This window comes from Saccoglossus kowalevskii, chromosome 3 (genome assembly GCF_978046115.1).
Source record: "Saccoglossus kowalevskii chromosome 3, keSacKowa6.1, whole genome shotgun sequence".
NCBI lineage: Eukaryota > Metazoa > Hemichordata > Enteropneusta > Harrimaniidae > Saccoglossus > Saccoglossus kowalevskii.
Genome location: NC_140643.1, coordinates 18,887,737 through 18,914,590, shown reverse-complemented (window position 1 = coordinate 18,914,590; position 26,854 = coordinate 18,887,737). Strand labels below are relative to the sequence as shown.

Below are 26,854 nucleotides of genomic sequence, written 5' to 3'. Positions count from 1 at the left end.
CTGAACATTTACTCCCATATATATATAACTGAACGAGATAATTTTACCCGAATTTAATTCCTGACTGTCGATAATGAAAACATGACCAATAATAAACGTATTCTCTATTTTCAAAAGCTCAACCTAGCTTTGGAGTGAAGGAGTGTACTATATATCACAGAGTATTGCCAATAGTGTAATAATTAGTTCTGGGTTCTTTGAACTACAGTAGAATAAATACGAAGAACATTCAATCGCTGAAAGTCTCTGAAATGAACGTAGAATTGTATTAAAAGGATACATTTAAGTCTTCCTACAAAACGATTAACTGAAATCGTATCAAGCGCAGCACAAAGGCAATTGTAAAGTGATTGAACATGACTGTTATCATTGGCTTCGATTGAATCTAATATCAGCCCTCAATATATATCTATATATGTCGTGAAAATCCTATTATTAGTCTGATGCGTGCGTTCCCTTATTTATAAACCCTTGATGTGATACTTGTTTGCTTATAGTTTTCTTTAAACGTACAATCATTGCAACCATTGTGTCACGTAACTGTTATTAGTTGGGGCCGAGAGTTTACATCAGAATTGATAAACGTGTGAATCATTTGCCACATGTGATGCGATGTACTCGCTCGCTACGCTTTGAAAATAGGGCCACACGATAAACCGCATCACTTGTGAAAATAACTTCCATATCAAGCAAACGTCGGAGCAGGCCACGGCGTTCTGTCATATATGTAATGTAATATCAAATGTATTACAGTTTTGGATTCTTTGTTTAAGTGTTATATCAATTCAATCCATGTTCCGAAAACTACAAAGAAATACTGACACTAAGGAGACCATGGATGTAATGTGAATATTTGCCAAGACATTTCAAAGATATGTTTCTCGAACAATTACACTAATTTGTTTATTTTCACTTTAAAATAACATGAATCCATGATAATGGAAGTATGATAAAAATCCTAATAATCTCAGCCGAATTATTCACGCTTACATGTTTGAATGCACTTACATATAAATACACTGTGTTTCATTAAAGGCTCTGAAAGTGATTATTTAGAAATTTTGGCTTCGAACACAAACTGTTCCAAATTGCTGAGAACCCATACCAAAAAATCCGTTTATTAATTAATTTACATTGATGGACCATTCCTCATTGCTATGGTGACATGTCATTAAAAACGATCGATCTATGGATTCTCCTGCATTAAATCATATGAGGTTATTACGTGGATGATGAAAAGTATTGTGACATAAATTGTAAGTGAAAAGTACAGAGCCCTGGCTGTGTGAAATAAAAGCGCACATGTTTGGATACTTTGCAACAACCCATTGCACATGTTTATTTTTAAGACTGCTGATACAGTCACTGGATTGTGTTGTCAGCAGAATTTGAGATACATACATCCTGTCTCTCCCTGTGGCATAATGGTATGTCTCAGACAGTGACATGGTGATTGTGAAATACCTTGGAATGTGCTGAGCCCAGTGTTGTTGGCAATGAAAATAGATATGACATTTAACGTCACAGTATGCACGAAGACAGTACAGCGGGAGTATCGACCGACGCGCAGCGGAGGTCGATGCAACGGCGTACTGTCCGAGTACATCTTTTCTTCCCAATGATGCATCATGGAGTGCAGAAATCCAAAATGTTTACAACAGAATCAGCGAACTTCTTTGTGTGGAGTCCGGTCCAACCCTGGTGGCAGCCATGTTTGTTTATATTATTAGAGGACGCTTACGCGCGTAATCATTCTATATTTGGAATTCGCATTTCTCAATATGGTAGGATGAAAACACCCCGTAAAATACCGCAAAATTACGACACGTTGTAAACTTATGGCGTTACGGTGACAGATGTATAATAATAATAATAATAATAGACAATATGTAATATACAGGCTGGGTACTGACATTTAACACCTGCATAATTTGTAATCAAAGAAATAAATTCAATTTATCACTCACAAATGTTTCAATCACCATTCTCTGCTTGTCAACCAACTAACAATTTCGCATCTCTCAAAGGGTTTCGTAATAATTTGGATCACGGTCGTGTCGCAGTCGAGATAATAACTCACTCGCAAAATAATAATATCAGCTTGGAACAAAACATTACGAAATTCTATACACTGCGATACGATGGAATAATTTGCAAAGATTGTAGAATTTCTTTAATTATTATTCTGGAGAAAATACCCCCAAAAAAGAAAATATGCTATATAAGATAACTGATAAGTTTGTCCTTAGAAGATATTCAATATCACTGATTCTAGATTGACTGCTATGTATGAATGCACAAGGTTCATTTCAGTGATGGGGAAGAGAGTTTTGATTTATTTCAGTTATTGAATAATCTTTATTGTCGTAAAGTAGACTGCTTTGTGGACATGTCCAGTCATTGCAGATTTTCCATTACTCTGTTACGTCATATTCGTTGTTATTTTGACTCGTTATTAGGTGCGTACCAATTACACACAGCTATTTTACAATACATATGTATGACGTCATAGCATGGTACCTGTTCTAATATCTGACCCAATTCACCTAAATATTCGCTTCTAAATATATAACTGAATTGGTCATTTTACATGAATTGTAAGCTCATCATGCGTATAAGTTAAAGCAGTGTTGGTTGACATTAGTATCCAAAATTCTGTATAAATAATTCAAATTAATCTAATAATACTATTTCCATGCTGTGTTGATTTGCAATTCAATTGTGAGAAAAGGAATATAATACATCACAAAAACGTGTTTATGGTGGTAAGGGATAGAGACATGTGCTCGGCGTAGAGTTCATTATGATGTGTTATTTGATCCTTATTGGAAATTTAAAAAAAATAGTGGATTGATTTTTCTCAATTGATTTATGACATAGTCGTTTATTATTAGGGATGTAATGTAATCATAATCATTTATATATTTTTTTCAAATTTAAGAGAATCTCCTTTAGTGCAATTTCGCATTAAAAAGCAATTAAAGTGAAATTGTAAATCATCGTTCGATGCTTTTTCGTAATTTCCGCTTTCCTTCATCTCGCATGTTTGTCCGTTCAGAAACAGCAGGTTAAATTACAGAACATTGCTGTGTTCCTCGGCAACCGTCTCTGTATAATGTGATTGTTACGTATCACGTGATTGGTGACAAATATGGCTTGAGCACTAAGAGTTTAGTTACCATCACAGCTCACTTAACTGGAGTATTGAATATAAGCCGGTGATTTTTTGTGAGATTGATTTAATCAAGATAATTGCTTACTATACGTACAGTCACCGATTACATAAGACCCTTTGTCGCTCCTGAAGGATGGCACTAGGAGACACTGGCCATGCACCCTGAAAGGAAATACTATTATTGTGATAAAGAACTCCTAGATATGTTATGCATACAACTTGTATCCGAAAACAAATACATGTGGTAGGCTACATTGGGATCTGTCTAATCTGTATTCAAACTAACCATGATAAGAATATATCGATTCGGTGATATCAAATATATTCCACGTGAAATGTGTTATTTACGTTACACAGGGGCGTACTTCTAGTGTTACTTTATTTATCCACGATAATTATTAAAGAAATTCGATGCTTTTGTAGAATACTGTGTGTGCCTACATAAATGCAAACAGTACTACTAGCCTGATAGTTTTATATTTCTGTCATCAAACACAAACGTATCGGATTTCTCTCAGGGTTTCGTCGAATGTTTTAGTTGGGGGTAAAGGGGTCGATGTTTTCCTACTGATTTGTGTGATAGCCATTTATTATTGGAACTCCCGTGGGATCATCAAAATCATTTGATCAATTCACAACATTTGAGAGTATCTCATTAATTTTCAGTTTTTACGTTATTTCTGGGGAATTATAAATCATTTAAATTATCCATAGATATTGACGGTTTTTCCATTAATTTTTCTGCTCCGCTTCCTTTCATCTCGAATGGTTGTCCTCTCAGTAACGGTATAGCAGGCCGAGTTACAGAAAGTTGTCGTTTCCTGGTAACCATCCCAACATATGGCTTTTATAATAATAACTGTAAATCACGAGTTCTGGCAGTGATTAGAGAGTAAAATGGAAGCATGCGCTTTATGTAGGATTCGATTCGGTTAATAACGGCCGAAATAGAACTTTTGAAAGACATCCTCACTAGACCTGTATTTTGTGTCAACATTCTCCGAAAACAATTATATTTAGTGAGATGCACATTCCAATCCCATGTCATTAGACTACTTTTTAGAATCAACAACTTGCATGATGCATGATGGAGATTATAAACATGTATAACAGGAATTTGATGAATAAATTATTTACCGTACTTATTGTATTTAGTAGTGGCAACTTTGCTAGGCTTTAACCGTGAAACACTTCCTTGGTAATCACGTGATCATGCCAACGACTGCAGCGATTGGCTGGTCGCATGTTTACTCCGCTACGTCTTAGTGTTACTTGCTGGTCGGGAGGAAGAGTCGTTAATAACGTGTTCATACACGTGTGAGCAGTTAAGCCGTGAGTCATCACTCGGCCTTGGGAAGATTTTGTAAGGATAAGATGGATTTTTATTGTTTAGCCAATTGATTGTGTCACAGAGGAAGTTGTCATGTCACACATAGCTGTCACTGTCATGTGAGTCACATCCCGTGACGTAATCACTAGTAGTCGCCAGTCAATAATAAATGTTTGAAGGTTAAACAATGTTTGTTTATTTCAGACAAAAACGTAATTGAGAACAAACAATTATATATAATGAGTTTTGTAAAGCCGAAATCGTAAGAAGCAATATGTTGTATATTTTTATCTGAGGCTGAATTGGGGTTGAATGAAAAAAAAATATAGCCTGGAATGACGTATTAATTTCAATAATTGACATCAGGAATAAGAGCAGGAAGTTTCACTGGAAGTGTGTGCATAGACTAGTGTATAATAAACTGGAGAAGAGAGTACTGCAAGTCGTTTTATTACGAACGTGACATCGCATTAAAATTAAGCTAACAAAGAAAACTGTCACGTTTACGCCTATGAATTTAGAATCACGGTTACATTTTAACGGGATATGCAAAAATACATGATGAACTTGATGTCATCCTGCTTGCGTAAATTCGATTCATACCATCACCAGCTGCTACAGATTTGGAATAAAAATGAAATTGCGGAAACAAAAACTCACTGGCATACTACTTACTACTAAAGTGACCAAGCGTATTCAGTAAATGCCAACGAAGGACTTACTTTTGGTCTTTGACATTTGTTGTAACAGCTGGCAGACTATGGCGCTGCTCAAACAATTCCTGTCACGCTTTACAGTGAAAAACAGACGTGGGATCACGCCCTCAACTAAAACTAGACTAAAACGCAAGTTTTCACAATTAAGTGAGCTTTTTCGACACTAGAGGGCGCCGTAATGTGAAATACTTTACATTTGCTGGAATTAATTTTCGCCATAAAGAATGTTTTGTATAGTTTATTTTCAGATTTTTGACGAGTTGTATGTTAAATATTGTAGGGGAAAAAAGGTATATTGCCTAGATTTTATTTTCTCTGAATTAGCCCTTCAGCAAAAATAAATTCCAAGCAGAAATAGTGTTTTACAGTATTAGGCCACTATTTTCTATAACAGAAGTTCCAGTTTTCTCAGCATTTCGGCACCTTGATCTTACAAGGAATAACGCTTATACTGCATAAACAGAATCGCAACAAGCCATGCGTGGCACAGTCCCTGATATCAAACTTAAGAAGTATAGTTTGCTTATAGAAATACATTTGAACATAAACATGTCGGAGATATAAATCCAGAAGCTAATTCTTGGTTATGATGATTTTCTAAAATTAAAATGATTGACATCTTGTATCTGATCGTCAAATGAGTACTTGTCAATATTGAGAGATATTGCTCTGGAACAGCATTAATTACAATGAAATGGCTACCAGTCAGCCATTTTTAATCTGATCTGAAAAAAAAAATGATGTGCATCAAGGTTCCATAATGTCTGTATGTACCAAGTTTGAACAAAATCGGCCAAGATCTGGTTCCAGAATGCCAGAAATGCTTGAAAAATGAATCGGATCGTAAACAAATTTATGTCCATGTGCAGAATATTATGCATGTGTGAAGTTTGAAAGTAATTGGTCTAGGCATGTCTAAGATATAGGTCCCAACGCACGCATCCACACACAGATCAATCCATAAGTCCCTGTTTTTGACCTGTGACCGAACAGGCACTAAAAAGGGGGCAAAACAATTTCAACCCTCCACCCCAAAAAATGTGCATGACAGACCAACCCATACCATACGACAAAGATACTCCTATTATTTTCAGTGAGGTTTTATTTCATTGAGATATTAAAATATACATTCAAACAAAGCAAAGAAATACAACCTAATGAAATTACATTTGTTTATCTTTCATAGAAATAACAAAACAAAAAAGTCTTCAAACTATACAAGTGCATATAATATACGATTTATATATTAAATTTTCTGTACTAATGTTTGATGAGTGATTATATTTGGAAGTTAATCACCAATGACTTCGCAAAACATGCAACATTTAGGTTACACATGCTGCTGCTTTGACAATTCCACAATACAAGAGACTATGAAGAAAAAATGTATTGTTAAAGCCCTCTATCTTGGTTAAAAAGAATAAATATACAGATATGAAAGTAGAAATCTGTCTATTATTATTCACATGACTGAAAAGGAAAAACTGTTCCTTTTACGTACAAAAAAGAAAATTTATAAAATATATATGAGAGTTGTGTTTACCACTACATGCAGTAGACTGGTATAATAATTTTAATTTTAGTCACTATTACAGAAATTTGAAAATAATCTAACTGCAGAATGAAAATTATGCCACAGTACATTGAAAACAGATAAGAGTGTAAAAAGGGCAGTGTACAAAGCAAAATCTGAATCTTCTCAATGTTCATGAAACCAGATGATAATTAGCCCTAGAAAAGTTTGTTACATGAGAAGTTTACTGGGATTGAAAAAGAACCATTCACGCACATTGATACATTTTCCTGTTTTAAGAAAAAAATAGAGTCTAATTTGCATGGGTAACACCAAAAACATGCGTAGACCCAATAATCGACATAATGTAGTGTCATAGCAGCATGTATTATCAAATTAACTATAAAATCAGCCCATGACACCCGCCCTCAAATCATGCACAGAGCATACACTGCCATGAACAGTCCAAAGGATTCTCAAGTTTCAATATAATACAAAAACTGGCATAGGAAAGTTGTGCAACTCTTAATACATCGCTTATAGACACAGTTTTCTCCCATTCATCCATGAAGACTTTCAGCATGCGATGTATTGAATAAATGTGAACTTCCTGCAAGACAAATATTATTTAAATCTTGTAGCCATGACAATATCACACTGGTACTTTAGGCTTGTAGTGGTTTCCGTAAAATGTATACTCATCGCCAACACCTTCAAAGTTGCAAGCATTTCTACCTCCACACACATAAAATTGATGAAGCTTCAGAAATGACTACACTTCTACAATTACATCTAATGCATATAGTTCACTGGATCTTCAAGAACAATGTAAATAATCTAAAAGCAAGGTGCTAACAGACGCAAAATGCATTATTAGTTTCTATTTAAAATTATGGTGTAGTATAGCAACCTGTGATCAACGATTTCCTTGACAAAAGTTAAAAATACAATAAATAGTATCACTTAAAAATGATTGTGACATCAGATAATGTACAAGCTACATTGTGTGCAGAGACACAATCAAAGGCAATAAATAGGATATAAAAGTATGAGTATTAGTAAGTATTTATTTCCTCAATAATTTGTCCCTGTACAGTTATAATTTTGCATATTAAAAATGTTATGACTGCTAATTTGCAGCAGGTCAAAATAAGAGCGAAAAAAAACAATAGCATCACCTTCAACTACGAACAAAAAAAACTGATTTTTTGCATCATTTCAATCCCACAAAATAAATCAAGTTCAATACAGTAATTTTCAATGATGAGTTGCTGATTTTATTTTACTTTTATTTATTTATACTGTGTATTTGTAGAACGATGTAGAGCGGAGATATTGTGACTGGAATGTGTGAGAAACTGAGCTAGAATATATAGATACATATGCCTGATGAGACTAACTGACTGACTAATTGGAGAGAAGATGAAAGTACAAATGTACATTAATTAAAACCACAAGTGGACTATCTGCTGTTGAAATGGTGAATCATGAATATTCATCTTGTATGCATTCTTGAGTCTACCCAACACACCTAATTTAAATATTTATTTTCAATATTTTAAAGGCAGAATCAGATAAAACCCACATTCGCTATAAGCAGCCTTAGATTTTGGTTCTATCATATATAGACATCTGTTAGGAAAACAAAGACTTCCATGTATATTAATCTGATAATCAGAGAGTCTTGTATTTTTCGATATAAGTGCTTGCAGATTTGCACTATGCATATGCATATATTTTGAGTATAAAATAAATATTACATTTGACCCACACCCTGTGTATACGCTGTTGTAGACCAATATCTACCACAGGTGAGGGAACAACAACTATCACACAATGATTGACATAAATCACATCTGATTTCATTCAATATTTGCTACGTTCACACAACAGCATTTTATCGGAGCCCAAAGGCTCGAGCCGGCTCGAGCCAGCAAAAATGGCCGTGTGAACGCGTTCGGCTCGAGCCAAGTTCGGCTCCACTAAACCCTTGGGGTTGAACTCCGATAGGGTTGAGTCCCGGCATGGCTCCAAACGTGTAATCGCATCGGGGCCCAACTATCGGAGCCAAAATCACGCCCTCAATCGTCTTCTTCGAGTAACCTCTCATTTCAATTATGGCGGAGACAACATCTTTCATAATTTCACGCAATTCCCGCTTGAATAAGAGGTACGAGTCCTAGTGCATAGTAACGAATCATTGTGATAGATTGATAGCTCAATGGGAAACAAAAAATGGCGTACGAAATTATGCGACAAAAACTTGAAAGAATGACTGGACGGAAACTTTTTAAAGACACTAAAGATAAAAATCGTAGAAGCGATCGCGGTACGGTGACGTGTTCCTGGTAGGTTTAGATTCTTCCATAGTCCGTCTATGATAGATAGAGAGAATCTGTGATTCTTCCTAGGAGTTTTAATAGATATCACCACAGTTGAATAGTTACAAAATGGTAATTTTGCATGACAATAACTTGAGCGAATAGGCTGTATTAAACGTATTTTAGCTGCCGTGTTTCCTGTTTATTCGAGATACTAGTACCAAATTTAAAATACCAGTCATTGTCTTTTCTACCTCCATGGTCAGGCTCCATTTTCTCCTAGCTCAACAGCATCATGCCATGTAAAGAAAAAAACACAAGCACGACACTAAAATCGTTTTCAGTCACTAATTATTCAAGGGCACTGTTCCGCTCGGCTCTGATCGAACTAAATCTAACTCTGGCAGATCTTGGCTCTCGTTCGGCTCCCGACCGTATGAACGCATTGTAGATAATCTCCTGTTAATCCGTGGGAGGAGCAGTAGTTCGGCTCCGATAGAATAGAATGCTGCCGTGTGAACATAGCAATTAACATCTTCATGTATGCTTAGCTAGAATCTACAAACAAAGCTGACAGAAAAATGGATTAAATAATTTTCCTGTCGCTATATTAAATTTATATTACAAATACATCATGTATTTAAATGTAGCAATCATGCACTTTTGAGTTAAATAAGGCTTTATGTAAAAAGTCTACAATTTAGATTTTGTTAGATCCTGTACTGCAAAGTAATTTAACTTGTTCTTCCTGGTATTTTTAAATAAGAAAAGTGATGATTTCCTGAGGACAAGGAATAAGAGAAGAGGGGCTATAGTAGTGTAGATTCTACATGCTACATGCTGATTAAACATATAGATGTTCTGAACATAGGGCTGGAGCAAACCTGAGTTCAATTGCTACAAATGAGAAAATGAGCATTTTTTGTAACCTCAATACAGGTGAATTTGAATATTCTGGTATAGATCTTACTCTTGAAATACTGTCATTTTGTAATTAATTCTAGGTGTGGAAATCATGAATTGCAATAAATACTATAAAAACTGCAAAATTACATGTCTGTCTTTGTTGTGTGGCCTTCTTCGAATACTTCTTCTTTTACATCGATCTGTAACTTAAGATCATTATTTGCAGTCGGTTGAACTTCTGCCACTTCATCATTGCAAGTTTTATCAACTTCTGGTGAAGACTCTGAAAACTCAACTGGCTGAGATACTGCCTGCAAATGTGACTCAGTAGATAAGTTATCTGTCACATGAACTTCCATCTCATTGCTTTCATCCTCCTTTTCCACTACAGCTGCTATCTCTTCTCCCTTTTCTGCCACTTCCATTTTGTCCTGCTCATCTTCCTCCTCTTCGGTATACTCTGGATAGTATTGTTTAAGTCTAATATGCCAAGCAATGCTGGTACAGGCTGAAGTGGTTTGGAACTGATGGACGATACTGCGTGGTATGAAGTATACATCATTGTCTCGGAGACCAATCTTTGCATATTTAACACCTTCCCTTCTCAGATGATTCAATTTGGCAGTCTCTAACCATTGCACACACTGAAGAAAAAATCAAAAATCAACAAATTAGTCAAGTCAATACAAAGGCTAGTTTAAAAGTTGTCATTCAAAAACAAGCTACTGAATGGCAAAATTATCCTATAGTGAAAGAAAAGAAGAAATATCTCACCTGTGACATAGGGGGTTCATGAAGATCCAACTGTAATTCTTCTACTACAGCATGGAAATTGGCAGCATCAAAACACACCACATCTTTTACTAGTCTGTCTGTGTCATACCTGCAACAATCAAATAATTCACTATATCACTACTGCTAAGGTTAGCCCCAACCAACATTCTCATCAGCTTATTTCAGATGATGGTATGCTCCATTCACAAACCCGGCAAGTGAGTGTTGTAAACTACTTCCAAATTTTACTGACCCAACAGAAATCAGCAGATTGGATCATAAACATTTCAACTCCTGAATCACATGCATTATAATTTTAATATAATTTTTAACTGTTTAACAAACTAAATAATTTCAAATCTTAGAAAAGACAACTCGACAGTTCTACATTATATATCAACTTATACCATATTTGAGCTTGTCAGCTTTCCCAGAATTCTCCCCAAGAAGTTTAGGAGGGGCGGTGTGTTCCCTCTTTAATTTTCTGCGTCCCTGTATAAATTTCTGAGCCTTCTTCGCTCAAACCCGCTAAGACTATGGGCAACCTGTCACTTCACACCTCATCTTTCTTAAGTGTTACAGACCAGTGTTATTGGTTTCCTATTAAGTTTTGCGAGATATCATGGCAACCATAGGTGATTGTGTAATATCTGTAGACACTCAAGCATTTTTTGTTTAGTGATGTTGTGTTTACAACATTGTACATTTTTTTAGCGAATAAAAGAAACATTGCATGCTAATATCTGTAATACAGTTCATAAAAATATCAACAGCGATAGTACTGTACTGTACATTTTACTTTTTTGATAGAACAAGAGCTCCCACACGCTACCAATTAAGTCCATTCACTGGATCTTACAAAATGTTTGTCATTCAGATAGTTATTCAGATATCTCAAACATTGAAGTAAAAAAAGTATAACTTCAGCGTAAACTATGCAGAATTACTAATCTTCTGGATTCCCATGAACAAGATTTAGCCCTGAAACAGGTCGAACCGGGAAGTAAATAGTACATTAACAAGTTTAGTATCAAAAGATAGGGAATTTTTTGTAGATTTACCAAAAAAAAACTTGATAACGTGGGCAATTTTTTTTACACAGGTAGAAGTAAGGGGTAGTGTTTTTCGTACATTTTAGATTTTTCTTACATTTATATTTTGTAATTAATATTACTTACAGCCTACACATTATTTCATATAGATATTGCTAGTGTTTTCTATACACTTTTTATTTAGATAAACTGAAGAAACTATCCGCCAGTTATAGAACAGAAATTTGCTGATGTCAGCATTTTTTACAATTATTTTAATCGGTATAACAAAATATCTTTCCTTTATTTCTAAGCACCAGCATCTAGGAAACTGAACTTTTAATGACTCGTTTGTAATTTCCAGAGGTTTTCAAACACCCTGATATTCCCAAAATATAGCTGAATCCTGTTACACAAGGAAGATTGTTATGGTAAGACTTATATAAACACTTTGCTATGATTACTTCTCTTTTTCCTTTCTGCATTATTTGCTCTGTTTAGAGTAATCATATTTTAATATAGTTAAACAAGCCATTTGCAAGTCCTTGCATGACTGTCAATCATAATAAATTGCTCAGTTTGTAAAGTCAATATGACTTTTGATTGAAGAAATGCAATGGACTGAGAAAGCCATTTAGTACCTTCCGTACACCATGAAAGTTTTATTTCAAGATATGCTTGTTGGAAAAGACACTGATGTTAAGGTGGCATCCATCGGGCAGGCCATCATATAGTGACTCCACTACAAATAGGACTTGCTGTTCAAATGCATCGCCAGTTTGGCTCACGATTTCTCATTGATTCTCTCCATAGTCATGGGAATTTGTTCATCATATGCAGAGGTAGGAACGTAGTGCCACTTTGCACCAAGCAACTGACATTCCTGATTTCACACCCAGACAATTTATACAACATGTAGCTGATAATGTTGACCATAATGTCCGGACCATTAATGATCTGAACACGTTTCATAATAACGACATTAAAAACCGGGGATATTGTGGAACAACACCATACCTAAAGTTCATGTCACATCCGAGGATATAGATTCCGTTGCAAAATTCAATATTAAATATTATAAGCAGGTATCAAAGGGCATGACCAAATTAAAGTATGCCCAGTTACCCAGTTTAATAGCAGATGATGATACATTGAATGTGGATCTTCTGTGGAAAATCTCTTGGTTGTTACATCCATCTAGACCATCTTGAAATGGTTTTACGCAAATGGTACATCAAGGTCCTCATCCTGGGGTCTCATCTATAATGTTCATGCCAATCGATATGAAATCAACTGATGAACCATGTATCTTCTCAACTAGGTGCTTCATCAGTGAACAAGCCAAGAAGTATGATGTAACACCAGTGCTCACCTTCGACCAGCCTTTGTGGTGGAAATCACCGGAAATCCAACATAATGAGCCCACAAGTAGCAGTGTGAGGAATATTGTTCTCATACTGGGTGGTCTGCATGTGCAAATGAGTTTTCTGAGTTGCATTGGACATTTGATGAGTGGATCTGGACTCAAGGAACTATTGGAGACAATTTATGCCGAAAATGCTATTGGACATATGTTGAGTGGCAAGGTCATTTCCAGGGGTATTAGGGGTCACATTCTAGTGGAAGCAGCATTATATGCATTGCTTTTGTCAATGATGTATGACCTTCCATTATCAAGAAAAGAATCAAGAAGATACCAGTGCCAGTGAATTAACAGATATACCCGAACATTGCGATTCCAGTAATGCAAATCAGTCACAAACAGAAGATACAACAAATGAGTTGAAAGAAGCAGGGATCATTCCTAGAGAGGCTGCTTGCACGTGGGACAGAGATAAAATCGGTTTATTCGGAGGATGTACTGACTGACAGGAAAAAAAAACAATTCAAGGAAACGCTCGCTTCCCTTAGAACATCCAAGTTATGGTTACAGTACATAGAGATGATTGAAATACTCCAGGAGTTCATTAAAGCTGAAAGAACTGGTAACTGGTCTCTCCACCTAAAAGCTTTTTCAAACATGCTTCAATACTTTGCTGCATCTGACCATAATCTTTATGCAAAGTCAGTGTGCATATATCTTCAGATTATGTCAAAACTACCAGAAGGTAATGCTGATGTATTTTGATCATTCCTGAATGGATACGATGTGGTTAGGCGGACAGACAGGTAATGGGCAGGTACTGTAGAATACTTTATTTTCGCTTGGAATTTATTTTCGCTATTTTCGCTGAAGGGATGATTCCGTGAAAATAAAATCCAGCGAATATACTTTTTTTCCTATATTTCACATTAAACTCATGAAAAATCAGTGAAAATAAATTTCAAGCAAAACGCCCAAGAAGCCTTTTCAGCGAAAATTAATTCCAGCGAAAATAAAGTATTCCACAGTATATGATTTTGCAATTGAACAAGTGTTGATGAGGAGTGTGAAAGCAAGTGGTAGGCTGACAAGGGGTAGAGGTATGTCAGAAATACAACACCTGTATGTGCAGAAGTCAACCACCAGGCAAATTAGAAATCATAATGACTTAACGGAGTTGGTACAGTTTCTTCGTACAAAAAATCCATTCAAGAACAACTCTTCTCTATGCTACTGGAGTTGTTGCTGACACAGTAAATGTCGATAATGCTAGATCTATTGGTGCTGAAATAATAAAGTCTATGATTGGAAAAAGTGCAAGTGATTTTTCATTCACTAAAAAAGAACAGGCTAAAACATCAGTGTGAAAACATCATTAAAGCTTGATGGAATGAAGTACAAGTCGATCCCCAGTTGTTATTTCAAAGACTTGTTTTCATTGCAAGAGGAATTGTATCAACAGACGAGTTGTCCAGTCTTTTCACATATGAGCTGTGTACTCATCCACCAGCATTGTTTGCCTCTGATGGACTGATGTGGGAAGCAAACAAGCCAACTTTAGCCAAAGCAGTCTGGAAATGTGTTGGTCCCATTACTAGTGACATGTCCAATGAGGTTAAGTATGTTATTGATGGAGGTTCACTTTTACAGAGAATTCCATGGCCAAGAAGACTAACATATAAGGGCATCTGCAAACTTTAACTTGATTACATTGACCGCAAATATGGTAAAGAATCAACAGTTTTTTTTAACAAAAGACACAACTCATCTTTGGCGTTCAATAGGGAAAATGTCTACTGGTGTTTACTTTGATTCTGACATGGTTATGAATATTGAAGAAACAACAGTTCCTTGCAAATGCAGCAAATAAGCAGCGGTTCATTAATATCCTGGGAACTGAACTGGAAGTGAAGGGAATCAAGGTTTGACATGCTGAAGAAGATGCAGATGTCCTTATAGTGATGACAGATGTAGACACTGCTGTCAATGCACCAATGGTAGTTGTAGGTGAGGACACAGACTTGTTAGTGTTGTTGATCTACAATGCCAACGTAAATAGTCACAAACTGTATTTTAAACCAGAGGCACGGCGAAATACAATAAACGTCAAAGTGTTGGACATAAAACATACCAAAGACAAAACTAGGACCACTTGTTTGCAAAAACATATTATTTATACATGTTGTCTTGGGCTGTGACACAACATCCAAGATATATGACTTAGGAAAAAGGGTCTGTCTGAATTCCAAACCAACAAGCAGTTTAAATGTCATGCTTCAGTGTTTGACCAAGATGATGCTTCAAAAGACGACATTGTGAAGTCAGGAGAACAAGCGTTGGTCCTTTTATATGGTGGCAAGTCTGATGAAACATTGGATTCACTCAGAATTGCAAAATTCCTTCAGACAGTTGCTACAAACGTTACATGTGTAGGGCCTGGAATATTCCACCAACATCTGTATGTTACCATAGTCAATGGGTATTACACCAGGTTCTGATGTGGAAAGGGCAAACTCGTGATAATCCAGAAGAATGGGGCTGGAAAGTGAAGAAGGGAAAATTGCTTGCTATCCAAACTGACAAGCTTCCTGTACCTGACAAATTACTAAAAGTTATCAGATGTAAATGTAAAGCAGACTGTTGAACGACATATTGCACATGTAGAAAACATGGACTAACATGCTCCTGCATGTGTGATGAATGTAGAGGTGTAAGCTGTAGAAATTCACCTAATCTGGATCTTGATGATGATGATGATGATGATGATCAACTATAATATAATAAACTTAGAATTATACTGACTTGATTTGATGATTGGCCAACCAACCAACCTATTTTCATACCAATCCCAAACAGAATGAAGGTATGACAAAACACAAGTATGATCATGGTAAGTTTGTAACTGTCTCATTCTACCACAAACTTTGACATATTTATTGATATAATCGATACCTCACAAGTCTTGACAATCACTCTTTTGATATTACCATATGTACGTCTTACTGCATCAATAAAATTGCTTAATATTTCCATCATATGGGCAATATCAATAGCTGAAAAAATCAACTTTCCCTTTGTCCGGTTTTGGTAGACTTTTGATATGTTATTTATCGATGTCTATTGTTGCTACATCTGCAAAGAAACTTTCTGTTGCAATTTTGTCCGGGTTGACCTAAAAATCAAAATAGATTGACTGGACTACTAGCTTTTAAAAGACATCGGCTTCACAAGGTCGACAGACTTATGCCGTCAGCAATGACATCATCATGTATATGACGTCATAATGCATGTTGCAGTGATATGTTACAGATGCAGGTTTATATTTCATTCATTGTTTTTAAAATATGGTTGCTATACAGTAATACATTTCAACGGTAATTAGAGGTTATTGCATGATTTGATATCTGCGGTAGGTAAAATCAGTGCTAAAAAACAATAAATCTTCAACATGCTCTAAAAAAACTTGCCCAACGGTTTAAGTCTTGGGGTTTTTTTTGGTCATTCTCAATGACCTTATCCAAAGTTTGAAACAAAATTCGCTAATGTACTATTTTATTCCGGGTCAAACGCTAAATCCACTGGACTACAACTTGAGATAAGCAATTAATATTTTTAAAATATGGCAAAATGTAATATTAATTCACTCACTTATTCTAAGCATTTGAAGATGTATGTTACATTGGTTTGTGATGTTCTACATGTTATTTACCCAACAGTTACTGACTGACCACTACAGTGATCTAATTGACGAAGAGGCTACTTATAAAAATGAGAAACTTTGTTGCCATCACTGTACATGTCCATAAAGAAGTAAACTTTTCCATCCAACTTGAAGCCTCTGGGGGGTCATAGGAAATGCAGGTCAAGACACAGAATTTGTCCAAAAAATAGCCATGATTGTTCTAATGTCAACTGAAGGTACAATTAAAACATTTTTGGATATCCAAGAACAGGAAAACTACTACTGTTTGAGATTCAGTTTTAGTATTGTTCTTCGTGCACGCTGTTTCCCCTAGAGACTGTGAACACAATAAAATGCAAGCATACTTACTCTTCACCACAGTGAACAGCTTTGAGAATACCCACAGCAGCAGTGGTCTGTCTGTCAAATCCCTGTCCAACGTGGTCTGCATGGCATCGTGTTCGGTCTTCAGCCAACACTTCACGAGCCTCTGATGTCCTGGGTAAGTATTGCAGATTTCTCAGTTCATTGACTCCAGTTCTACGAGATGGAATTAAATCAAGTTATCCTAAGCATAAAATAGAAGTACACACACATGTGAACATATATTTATTGTATGCTGTGTCATTCAAAATTATTATTTTGACCATAGACACACTTGTCATTACATACATAATAATACAGCAATTATTGTTTACTCCAGTTTTTGTTGTTGTTTGACAACAGGAGAGATAAGAGGCTAATTTAAACATAGGGCTCTATGGAAAAGATGCGAGCCTCCCCCTCCCCTCCAATGCCATCTACAGTACAATTTTCTATCCCATAATCCTTTGCAAAATCCAATATGGAGTTAACATGATCATCTGAAATTTTAGTATTACAAATGTACTGCTGTCTCCATTGTCGTACTTAATTTGATATTTCCATGTTGTCCTGTCAACTCCTGGGTATGGATCACCCCACAAAACTACATGTAGCTGGGAAAATGCTCAAAAGTTTTAAAATGAGCTTTGTGTCTTGATTGACAAAATATTGGGTAGGAAGATAAGATTTTATTTTTTTATATAAAATTTATTTTAGCTTAGTTCATTATTTCCAAATAAACTACTTTTTAACAGGTTGTTTCAATCACAATGATGCAATGTTGCATTCATTAACTTAAGATTAAGGAAGAATGATCACCAGTTGCGAGTTCGTTAATATAGTGGATTTGTCTTGTTCTGGCCATCTACTACATCAAAAGAAGTAAATGAACAAAGTTATCTTTGTGAGTAGAACATGGCTAGTTAATCTTACCTTCTCCTCTGTTTATAAGGTGATTTTGGCATCTCAGCTGTAGGTACCATCTGTTCACCAGGCCTTACCCACAAAATAGGCCCATCATTACTACGATTCCTTGGTATGTTACATATTGACAAGTTACTCCATGGCACTGTTCTTTTAATAAATGGATTCTGTTCAAGTATGTCGAGAAATTCAGGATAATACCCCCCAACTTCTTCACTGACTGTTCCAACTAAACTAACTTGCAGCATGGGTCCTGAGCGATAAGTGCCATTGCTGTATGTCTTATGAACCTCTTTGTGAAACTCTTCCATTGTGGTTGATATGAGGTCCGACTTCTTACCAATGAGTTCAGTTTTCACTTTGATATTGGGGTAGTGATAAGTAAAATGTTCTACCAAGTCTGGCAGGTATGCAGCTGATCCATGCACAATGCTCATAACAAAACGGGACACTCCAGGCGACACTTCGGAGAATGATAACCTGACAAACTCATCAGCAAACTCCTCAAGTTCCTCATACTGTAAATGTGCAATTTCCTCAGAATATGCATGCAACACAAGTGCTCCACCATTTGAGTCTTTCACAATGTGCATATACTTTGAGAATTTAGAATCATCTTGAATGTAAAGATTCTCTGATTTAGTTTCTTGTAGCATGTGCAAGTTATCACATCTTTTGGAATCTACAATGGTAGTAGCTGAACATGATACAGTCTGGGTTTCCTGGTGGCGAACGTCTTTCTTCCTACTTCTATGTTTCTTCAACCGAGGCTTGGGTTCTTTCACTTTCTTTATGATTATTTGAGGTGCTAAATATCCATTGTTGTTTAGGACAGGTTCATTTTCTTTTGGTTCTGGATCACCTAAAACAAATTACAAACAAATTTGCTATATGTACATATGTATACTATTGAAGTCAAGGTTCTCTCCAAAAAATTGTCTCATACTAGCAGCTAATTTGCATATTAATCTGCATACTAACGAAAATATAACTTTTTACCAAAAATTACAAAAAATTAGAGAATTGAAGATATCATCATGAAATGAACAAATCTAGGAGAGGTCTACCCAAGGTACATATACACTAAGTATCAAAGTAAAAAGTTGACACGGACGACGGACAATCAGTCATATGATAAGCTCTGCCCGACAAAGTCGAAAACTACCCTTTTTCGTCTATATAATCATTCCAGTAAACCATGTGTCACAGAGCTCGTCACAGGATACCATTTTTTTGGAAAAAACATGTTGTCATTTCATTTGCTTAGGACAACTTTGACGTCACTATGGGCCGTTTTTGTTTGGGGTCAGCTATGGCTACACAAATGAGAATGCCAAATCCACACGTACCATTCTATTTATTTTCAGACACAACATTAGTGAAACAATCAAAACAAAAACATTGATAAGTTTTGTAGGAAACACATGCCAATCTTTGTTCGAATGTAACTGTATTTATTGCAGGGCTAAAAACCAAATTACTATTATGTGAAGAATATCTTTGAATAAAACTCATTACTGGTACTTCATAGCACCCGATTGCAGGATTGTTTTCGTGCCATGTGTACACTATATAGTAATCAGAACTGCCGGCCCCGGGCAAGCGCTACCTAACACATTCTATCAAAGTGGAATAGTTTTCTCAAAGAATTTGAGAAAATCACACTGTATTCACTTTGGGTTACATTGGTACAGAAATAATGAAATGCAAAATTTTTCCATAAGAGCAGGGTTTTGGGGATAGAAAATTTACTTATCTCTTGTTGTACTGACCTGAGTAAATCGCTATCGCTACAAAATTATTATTACTACTGTACACTGTATTACTATCTGTTGCCAAATTATTTTCAAGTATGCCAAAGGAAACAAAACCGAGTGCCAGTCGCCGACGTGCAGCCTATGACGTATTTTTCAAGTTGAAGGTTGTTTCAACTGCTTTCGAGCGGGGTAACAGAAAGACTGCTGAGCATTATGGTTCGTGATTGGATCAAGGAAAAAGACAAACTTGCAGTGAGATTAAATCGGCTAAACATCTAGCAGGCGGAGGTCAGTCTGTCACTGACAAGAAGCAGACAGCACTTTATGGCAATAGTTTGAAAACTAGTCAAAAATGGCAATGGAGTCACCGGGAAGCAGCTACAACGCCAGAAACTTCAAGGCATCGGATGGCTGGTTAAGAGGTTTTAAACATCGCCAAAGTTACTGCCAGATTATGAAATTAAATTACGATATTTCATCGCATCCGACATCAACAGCAACACAAGTTCCCACTATCTGACATATTCAATATGGACGAAACACCACTACACTTCGATATGCCTGGAAATCGCACCCTAGTACATAAAGGTTCCCAGACTATACATGTACATTTAAAAACAACAGCAAATGAGAAAAAGGGTTTCACAGTAGTGTTGAACGCTGCAGGTACCAAGCTTAAACTGGAAAGGAAAGCGTGATCAGTCTCACTTGTCAACTGGAAGTGTTCAAGTACATCCTAAGGGATATATTGATGAAGCAGGTAAGTTTTTTTTGCTCATTACATTACGTTATTCATTGGGAAATCTGGGTAGAATGACTGAATGTTTCAGTTACTGTTTCAAGATCTCCAACATGTACTCTTTCGGCACTGCTTGATTGGGGTGCCATGTGACGTATTGTAAATGTAAATTAGGTCATCTGCATGAACCACATGCCTTTTTTCTGAGTTCACAACATACATGTATTTTTTTTCCGTTTATTTCCAGGTTGTCTCGACTACATATGACACACATTTCAACACTGCGACGACAAGAGTAGAAGGCAGCTAATATGGGACTGATGCTCGGCCCAGCTGACGGCAAAAGTAAAGTTTGCACTTACAGAAAGAAACGTCGACACAGCAATTCGAGGCGGCCTTATGTCACTCCTTCAGCCTCTTGACGTTGGAATGAATCGACCAGTAAAAGACAGCATGTACAACTTATGGGATTTGTGGATGAAGGATGGACATGCCGAATTAACAGCCTGGCATTTCCAACAATTTGAACGGACCAGAAGATGACATGATTTAAGACAACCTGAAGATTGACGATGAAGAGGACTTTGAAGAAATTGGTGAGAAAATCGCTAATTTGTTTCACAGTTACAGTGACGACGATGAATACATGTAGTATGAAGAAACCAGACGAAACCAACAGCCTTTTTCAGGGCACTATTTAAGATGAACTCCCACTAATGGCCCTTTTCTGGGCCAACACATATTCCAAAACAAAATATACCGTAAACCACTGTGTCTATTTATGTTTGTATTTATTGTTTTTGTATTCTGTTGTCTTGTAACTTGTTTTGCAACATAAAATTACTCTGGGAAAGTGACCACACCTATTTGATGTTTTCCATATGTACACAATATAAAAGGCACCCCAAACTTTTGTTTTTCACAACTATTTGCAAGTTGATACATTGTAATATAAACCACGGTTTATATTAGGACTTTAACAATAATTTAAAAGTGATGATAGATTCATTGATAGTGAATTAATTTTATCATTGCTTCCAAGCAGTCTGGGGTGGCTGAACTTGACATGTGTTAATTCCAGTATAGTGCATTGAAATATTTGCTTTCTGCTTTTGAAAGCAACAGAAACCAAGCTTCACACTTCCTCTCAATCTGCTAGTAAGTGCCAATTCAGTTTTTTTTGTTTCGTTTAGCATGTTAACTAATGAACACCAGAAACAGTAAATGTGCCTAACAGATTGACAATAAACTTAAAAGATAAGTCAAGGTGGGATTTCTTCAGAGTTGTGGGCAAGCTGTCAGAGTATTGTCGTAAATCTTGGAGTAGTGGCCCTGCTCCGCTAAAACGCTTTCAGCAGAACACTAAATTCAGTACAGACATACATGTATTATGAATAAAAGTTTCAAACTCGCAAGCAAAACAAAGCACTTTGTCACTGTAAGTAGACACACTTCAGTATATGCCACAGCCAAGGTACATCCAGCTGGGCAGTTGTCATTGTTTACAGCTATTCTGCCTAAGCAAGAATAACGAACATGCAAATTATCTTTGGCTATAGCATAATATTTTCATAATTTTTGTGTGTATTTTGAGAGTTGTCACGGTCATATTTACTCTGTGAAACACACGTGTACCGTCTCCATTTCAGTCGATTTTCCCTGAAAAATCCACGTTTCTCAGCTGTCTTAAATAGTTCTTCTAGCTGCCCTCGTTTGTACCCACTCACATTCACTCCTTTATCTTTAAAAAACTGTTTAAAATATGCTGCTGACTTCTATCGGATTGACTTTTTTTACTTTTTATATTTTTGTCCTACCCTCGCCCATTACTATGTAGATTACGCATGCGCAAATAGAATTACAGTACATCTGACAATAATTCGGGAATCGCCAGGCATTGCTTGCTACATATTAAATGAGATAGAAAAATTTGCCAATTTATGCCAGTAAATTACAAAAATCTGTCAAATTATTACTCAGTTAAATTTTAAGAAGAAGCAAAATGTTCTTACATGAAGATCTTATAAAATTCAGGTACCGTAATATCTTGATTAATTCGCGCACCCATTTTATTTTCGAACACTAATTTTTAAATGTACCCTTTTAATTCGCGGCGTTCAAAAACATGTTTAAAATTGTATCCTATTAATTCGTCGACCAGAATAAAGTGGATAACTCAGAATATATTGCATGAAGACATTAAAAATATACATTTTGTTAGAGTTTTTATGTTATCAGTACTTGGTGCAGCCGCAATCGCAGACGATCTCCGTTATCACAGCCTTTCAGTTAGCAAGCAGTTTAGGTTCGGTCATTCGCCCACGACACAACAGATGTTGGGCAAGATTATTACTTAGTCGATAAATATCCATCAGTCAGCACATCGATTACGAATTTCCGCGATGGAAAGCTTAGTACAGGGCTTTTCGTCGCTGGTCCACAGGGTTGCATCAACCATGTGTCCGACATTTTGGAAAGTGATTTTATTCTTTTACGTCATTTAAGTGAACCGCCCTATGGTGCGTAAATTGATGTTTTTGATTGGTCAGGCGATTGACCTTGTGTCACATTTTCATTAGTGCTCGACAAAAAAAAAATCATATAAACAATGAACACATGGCCACCTTATCCGAAGCAACACTGAAATAGCAGAAATCACTGATGATCTGCTTTTAGGCGACGACGACGGCAAAGATGGTGATATTGGTTTGATGGCTTCACTGCCGACAACCTGTCGAACCTGTTGTGTCTGACGGTACTGCCTAGCAAAATATAAAAAAGGTAGTGCAGCCATGCGGCTACTTTGTAGCCACGTGTTTGTTTGTGTACAGAGTGACCTTTGCTATTTCACTGTTCCATTTCAAGTGTAACAAAGTACGTGGTTCTCGACGCAGTGCGTGTTCTCTGCCCAACTATACGCCATGAATGTTGCTAGCCACGAGCCTCAAAGGCACTAAAACAACGTCCTGTAATCGTGTTCATTGAAAAACAAAACAAATCACTAATAAATTTATAGAAACAGCTCTTTTTTGAATCGATCTAAAGTACTCTTTTAATTCGGGCACCAAAAACCAAAAATTTTCGTTTTCATGCTATTAATTAGCGCACTTGAAAAAATAATTATTTTTACTACCGCAAATTCATCGAGTTTTTACGATAGTTCTAGTATTGTTTCAGGTAAACAAATTGCCAAGTAAATTCTGTAACATCCACAATATATGTAATATTATATATTTCAAGCTATAAATATTCTATCAAAGGAAGCAAGACTTGGGTATCTATTTAACTTCTAACCTGTCATACAAATTAACAATCATATCAATTCCATTGCTTCTAGGGCCTTAAAATTAAACCTGACTGTGGATAAGTCAACTGCAGGAAGCATTTGTCACTTTTAAGGTGTATGACATTCTTTAATAACATTTCATTTAAATCTAATATTGATATTTTTTCATCTCTAGTTTAAATCTGTACTGTATAATTATTTTTAATTTTATTTTGTTACTTTGTCATTTTGATGTATATTTGCTTATAGCTTGTATTTGTATGCGTTTTCTTTATGTATTGTTCATTTTTTTCCAGTTCTGTTAATAGGTTTGCCTGTTGAATTGTGTATTGAATAAATAAATAGTCTGTACAACAACAAAAATAAACAGCTTCCCATTTTAGTATTTGACATTTTCAAACACTGGAAGCTGTCATGTCTTTGTGTTAGGGGCAAACAATAGGATTAGAGAAGCTGTATCTATTTGTAAAAGTTGCACATTATAAAATACCTGTATATATGTTACTTGCCCAATACTATGGGAGTCAGGGATATTTGTTTACAATTTTATAGACCTTTCTATAACTGGATTTGCAATTCCTACCATGAATAAAATATAGTGTCACCAATTTAAAAATTAAGGCTTTTTTTACAAATCAATTGTGATAATTTTGTTTACACTGTTATCATTTGAAGTTTAGATAACTTTAATTAATAGGTAAACTATAATTTTAAATAAAATACATGTACACTAACAAAAATATTATATATTAATAAAAAATATATATTAAGAGAATTTATTATATAATCTGGGCAAAAAAGAAAGCATTATCCTCCCTTAGAATAATGATGCATTTTTCCTATTTCTGCAACTTATAGAAATCTAAAAATAAACAATTTATTTGTTCACAACAGCCAGATTTTACAGGTTTTCAATTGGGGGGGTTGGGTGTTGTTGCAAATATTTTTTATTTACATTTTCTCTAAATACATCTTTATTAGTTGTGTTCATGTTACACGAAGTACGGGCTAAGATTTAAGCTGATTTAGGCTTATCTAGCATATTTGCATTTTGGCTAGACCCAATTGCGTCCACGCACAGGGAGGGCCAGTCGTTAGCACGGGCTAAGGGGTGCCATTAGTCGGTGACCTTTGGTAAGCCGCTATTTACGAACGAAAAATGGATGACACGCGCGAGGTTCTATTTCTGCTGCTGGCATGTTTCGTTCTAAATTTGAAGCGACGTGCACAGGAACGCGAGAGAAGACGGACCCAACTTATTTGGATGCACATAAACAGTATACAACGGTCGTAACAGAATACAGAGTTTTATTAATGCATGTCGTAGACAGCGAACCAAATTTATTTTGTCTACGATTGGAGCTGCTGTACGCTCTACTACTACAGTGACCCGATTAGTGTGGAAGCGAGCGCGGAGTAATGACTGGTGGAATAGTGTCGTTATACGAACATGGGACAATTTTCACACCCAAACGTCGCCGCAGAGGGCGCTTAGCCCTGGGCTAAGCGTTCGCGCATACTTCGTTAGCCCGTGCTAAGGTCTAGACCGCGTCTTAAATTCGGATCTGATTTAACCCGTACTTAGCATTCCTTAGCCCGTGCTAAGCGTTCACGCACGTTTTCTTAGCACGGGCTAAGGAATTTGACCTCTTAGCCCGTGCTAAGGAGCTGTGCGTGAACGCAACTATTGTGTAGTCTTCTGCAAATTTTTCGATAAGTTTCTTCTTTTTTTTACAAAATCTTTCACCTCACGCCATAAGTCATTCAAATTAAGAATTGACAAATATTAAAATATTGACATGTAAACATTTGTACAGAACAGTGTTATGAATTAACCAAAAAACAATGTTTTATATTGCTACACATACATCAAACTCATGATTAAAACAAAAAAACTTTTCGTAACAAAATTTTACTTAAGAACATGAATTCAGTCTATTATTTAGACATTTGAGATGCTTTGGAAACCAGCATTCAGAATGTAAATCACTCCAGTGATGAAAAATCAACAATAATAGCTAGGGGGTTCCAAAAAGATACTAGTACTTTATGTATGTACAAATGTACATTATGTATATATATATATATATATATATATAAACTTTAGAGTGAATATAAACTTATCAAAACGTTTAAATGAAGAATACAGTTAATGAGTTTATCAAAATTCATTGTATACATATACTCAAAATTTCAATACTGCACTTGAAAGAATATTTTGTACACAACATACTAGTAGTTGTGTTTAGATACTGTACAATGACCATTTTATGGTAAGAGTACTGCGGATACCGAATCATAACAAGCTTTGTAAGAAGGTGTCGATTAATTTTATAAAACGACAATCAATATGAGTGCGAAATAATTTTATTACCCTTGGCCTACGTGTGCATGTGCATGAATATTAGTGGACTCGGTAACAACAAAAGGCGTTAAAAGGTTTTCTGACCGAGTGAGTGAAAAATACACGGCTAAGGAGGGATACAGCAGGTTAAGTTCAAATTGATATACATTTGTTTATTTAATTGCATATAGAAGGTACATACCTCCGTCAAAATGCAGCTGATCAGAATTATTCAACATTTTTCGTCTCGCTTTGTGTTTCGGAGGCGACGGTGACAACTCTGATTCACTCGCTGTACTCGAAAATCGCCGTCGTCCGTCAGCGTACACTTCGTCGAGGTATCCCGAACTTGAGAGCCGCTTATAATTGTGTTGTATACGTTTCCTTTTGCCGGTATCCGGGCTTATGGATTTAGTATCATTTAAGAACTCTAAACTCGGCTTCGTTTCTGCAAATAACTGTTGTTGTGAGTCGTCAATGTTTTCAAAAGATACGACATGCTCGTCGCTTGGCTCCATCTCCGTCGCCATTTTAATTTTGTTGATTACTTTGAATACCCCGGATGATACACCCTTCGTGCATACGTGGTATTACTTGGCTCCGTTTCGAAATATTTTACAGAATAAATTG

At 36.0% G+C, this 26,854-nt stretch overlaps 1 protein-coding gene across 1 annotated transcript; it reads right to left on the bottom strand.

The window, feature by feature from the left end:
* Positions 1 to 6,305: 6,305 nt before the first annotated feature.
* Positions 6,306 to 26,779, bottom strand: LOC100375979 (lysine-specific demethylase RSBN1L-like). Its single transcript, XM_085496853.1, has 5 exons — positions 26,427 to 26,779; positions 18,108 to 18,960; positions 17,181 to 17,351; positions 10,736 to 10,844; positions 6,306 to 10,605 (listed from the first exon to the last, which is right to left on the bottom strand). The coding sequence occupies exons 1-5, from the start codon at positions 26,752 to 26,754 to the stop codon at positions 10,105 to 10,107; spliced, it is 1,962 nt and encodes a 653-aa protein (XP_085352979.1). The 5' UTR covers positions 26,755 to 26,779; the 3' UTR covers positions 6,306 to 10,104.
* Between the last annotated feature and the right edge of the window lie 75 nt (positions 26,780 to 26,854).

What these genes read in the sequence shown, in the direction of transcription:
- LOC100375979 (XM_085496853.1), bottom strand. Translation starts at nt 26,754, where the DNA reads ATGGCGACGGAGATGGAGCCAAGCGACGAGCATGTCGTATCTTTTGAA. An exon ending in TCAGCTGCATTTTGACGGAG is followed by an intron (nt 18,961 to 26,426) that starts GTATGTACCTTC and finishes AATTTGTTTTAG; the next exon opens with GTGATCCAGAACCAAAAGAA. An exon ending in GCTGTTCACTGTGGTGAAGA is followed by an intron (nt 10,845 to 17,180) that starts GTAAGTATGCTT and finishes TGATTGTTGCAG; the next exon opens with GTATGACACAGACAGACTAG.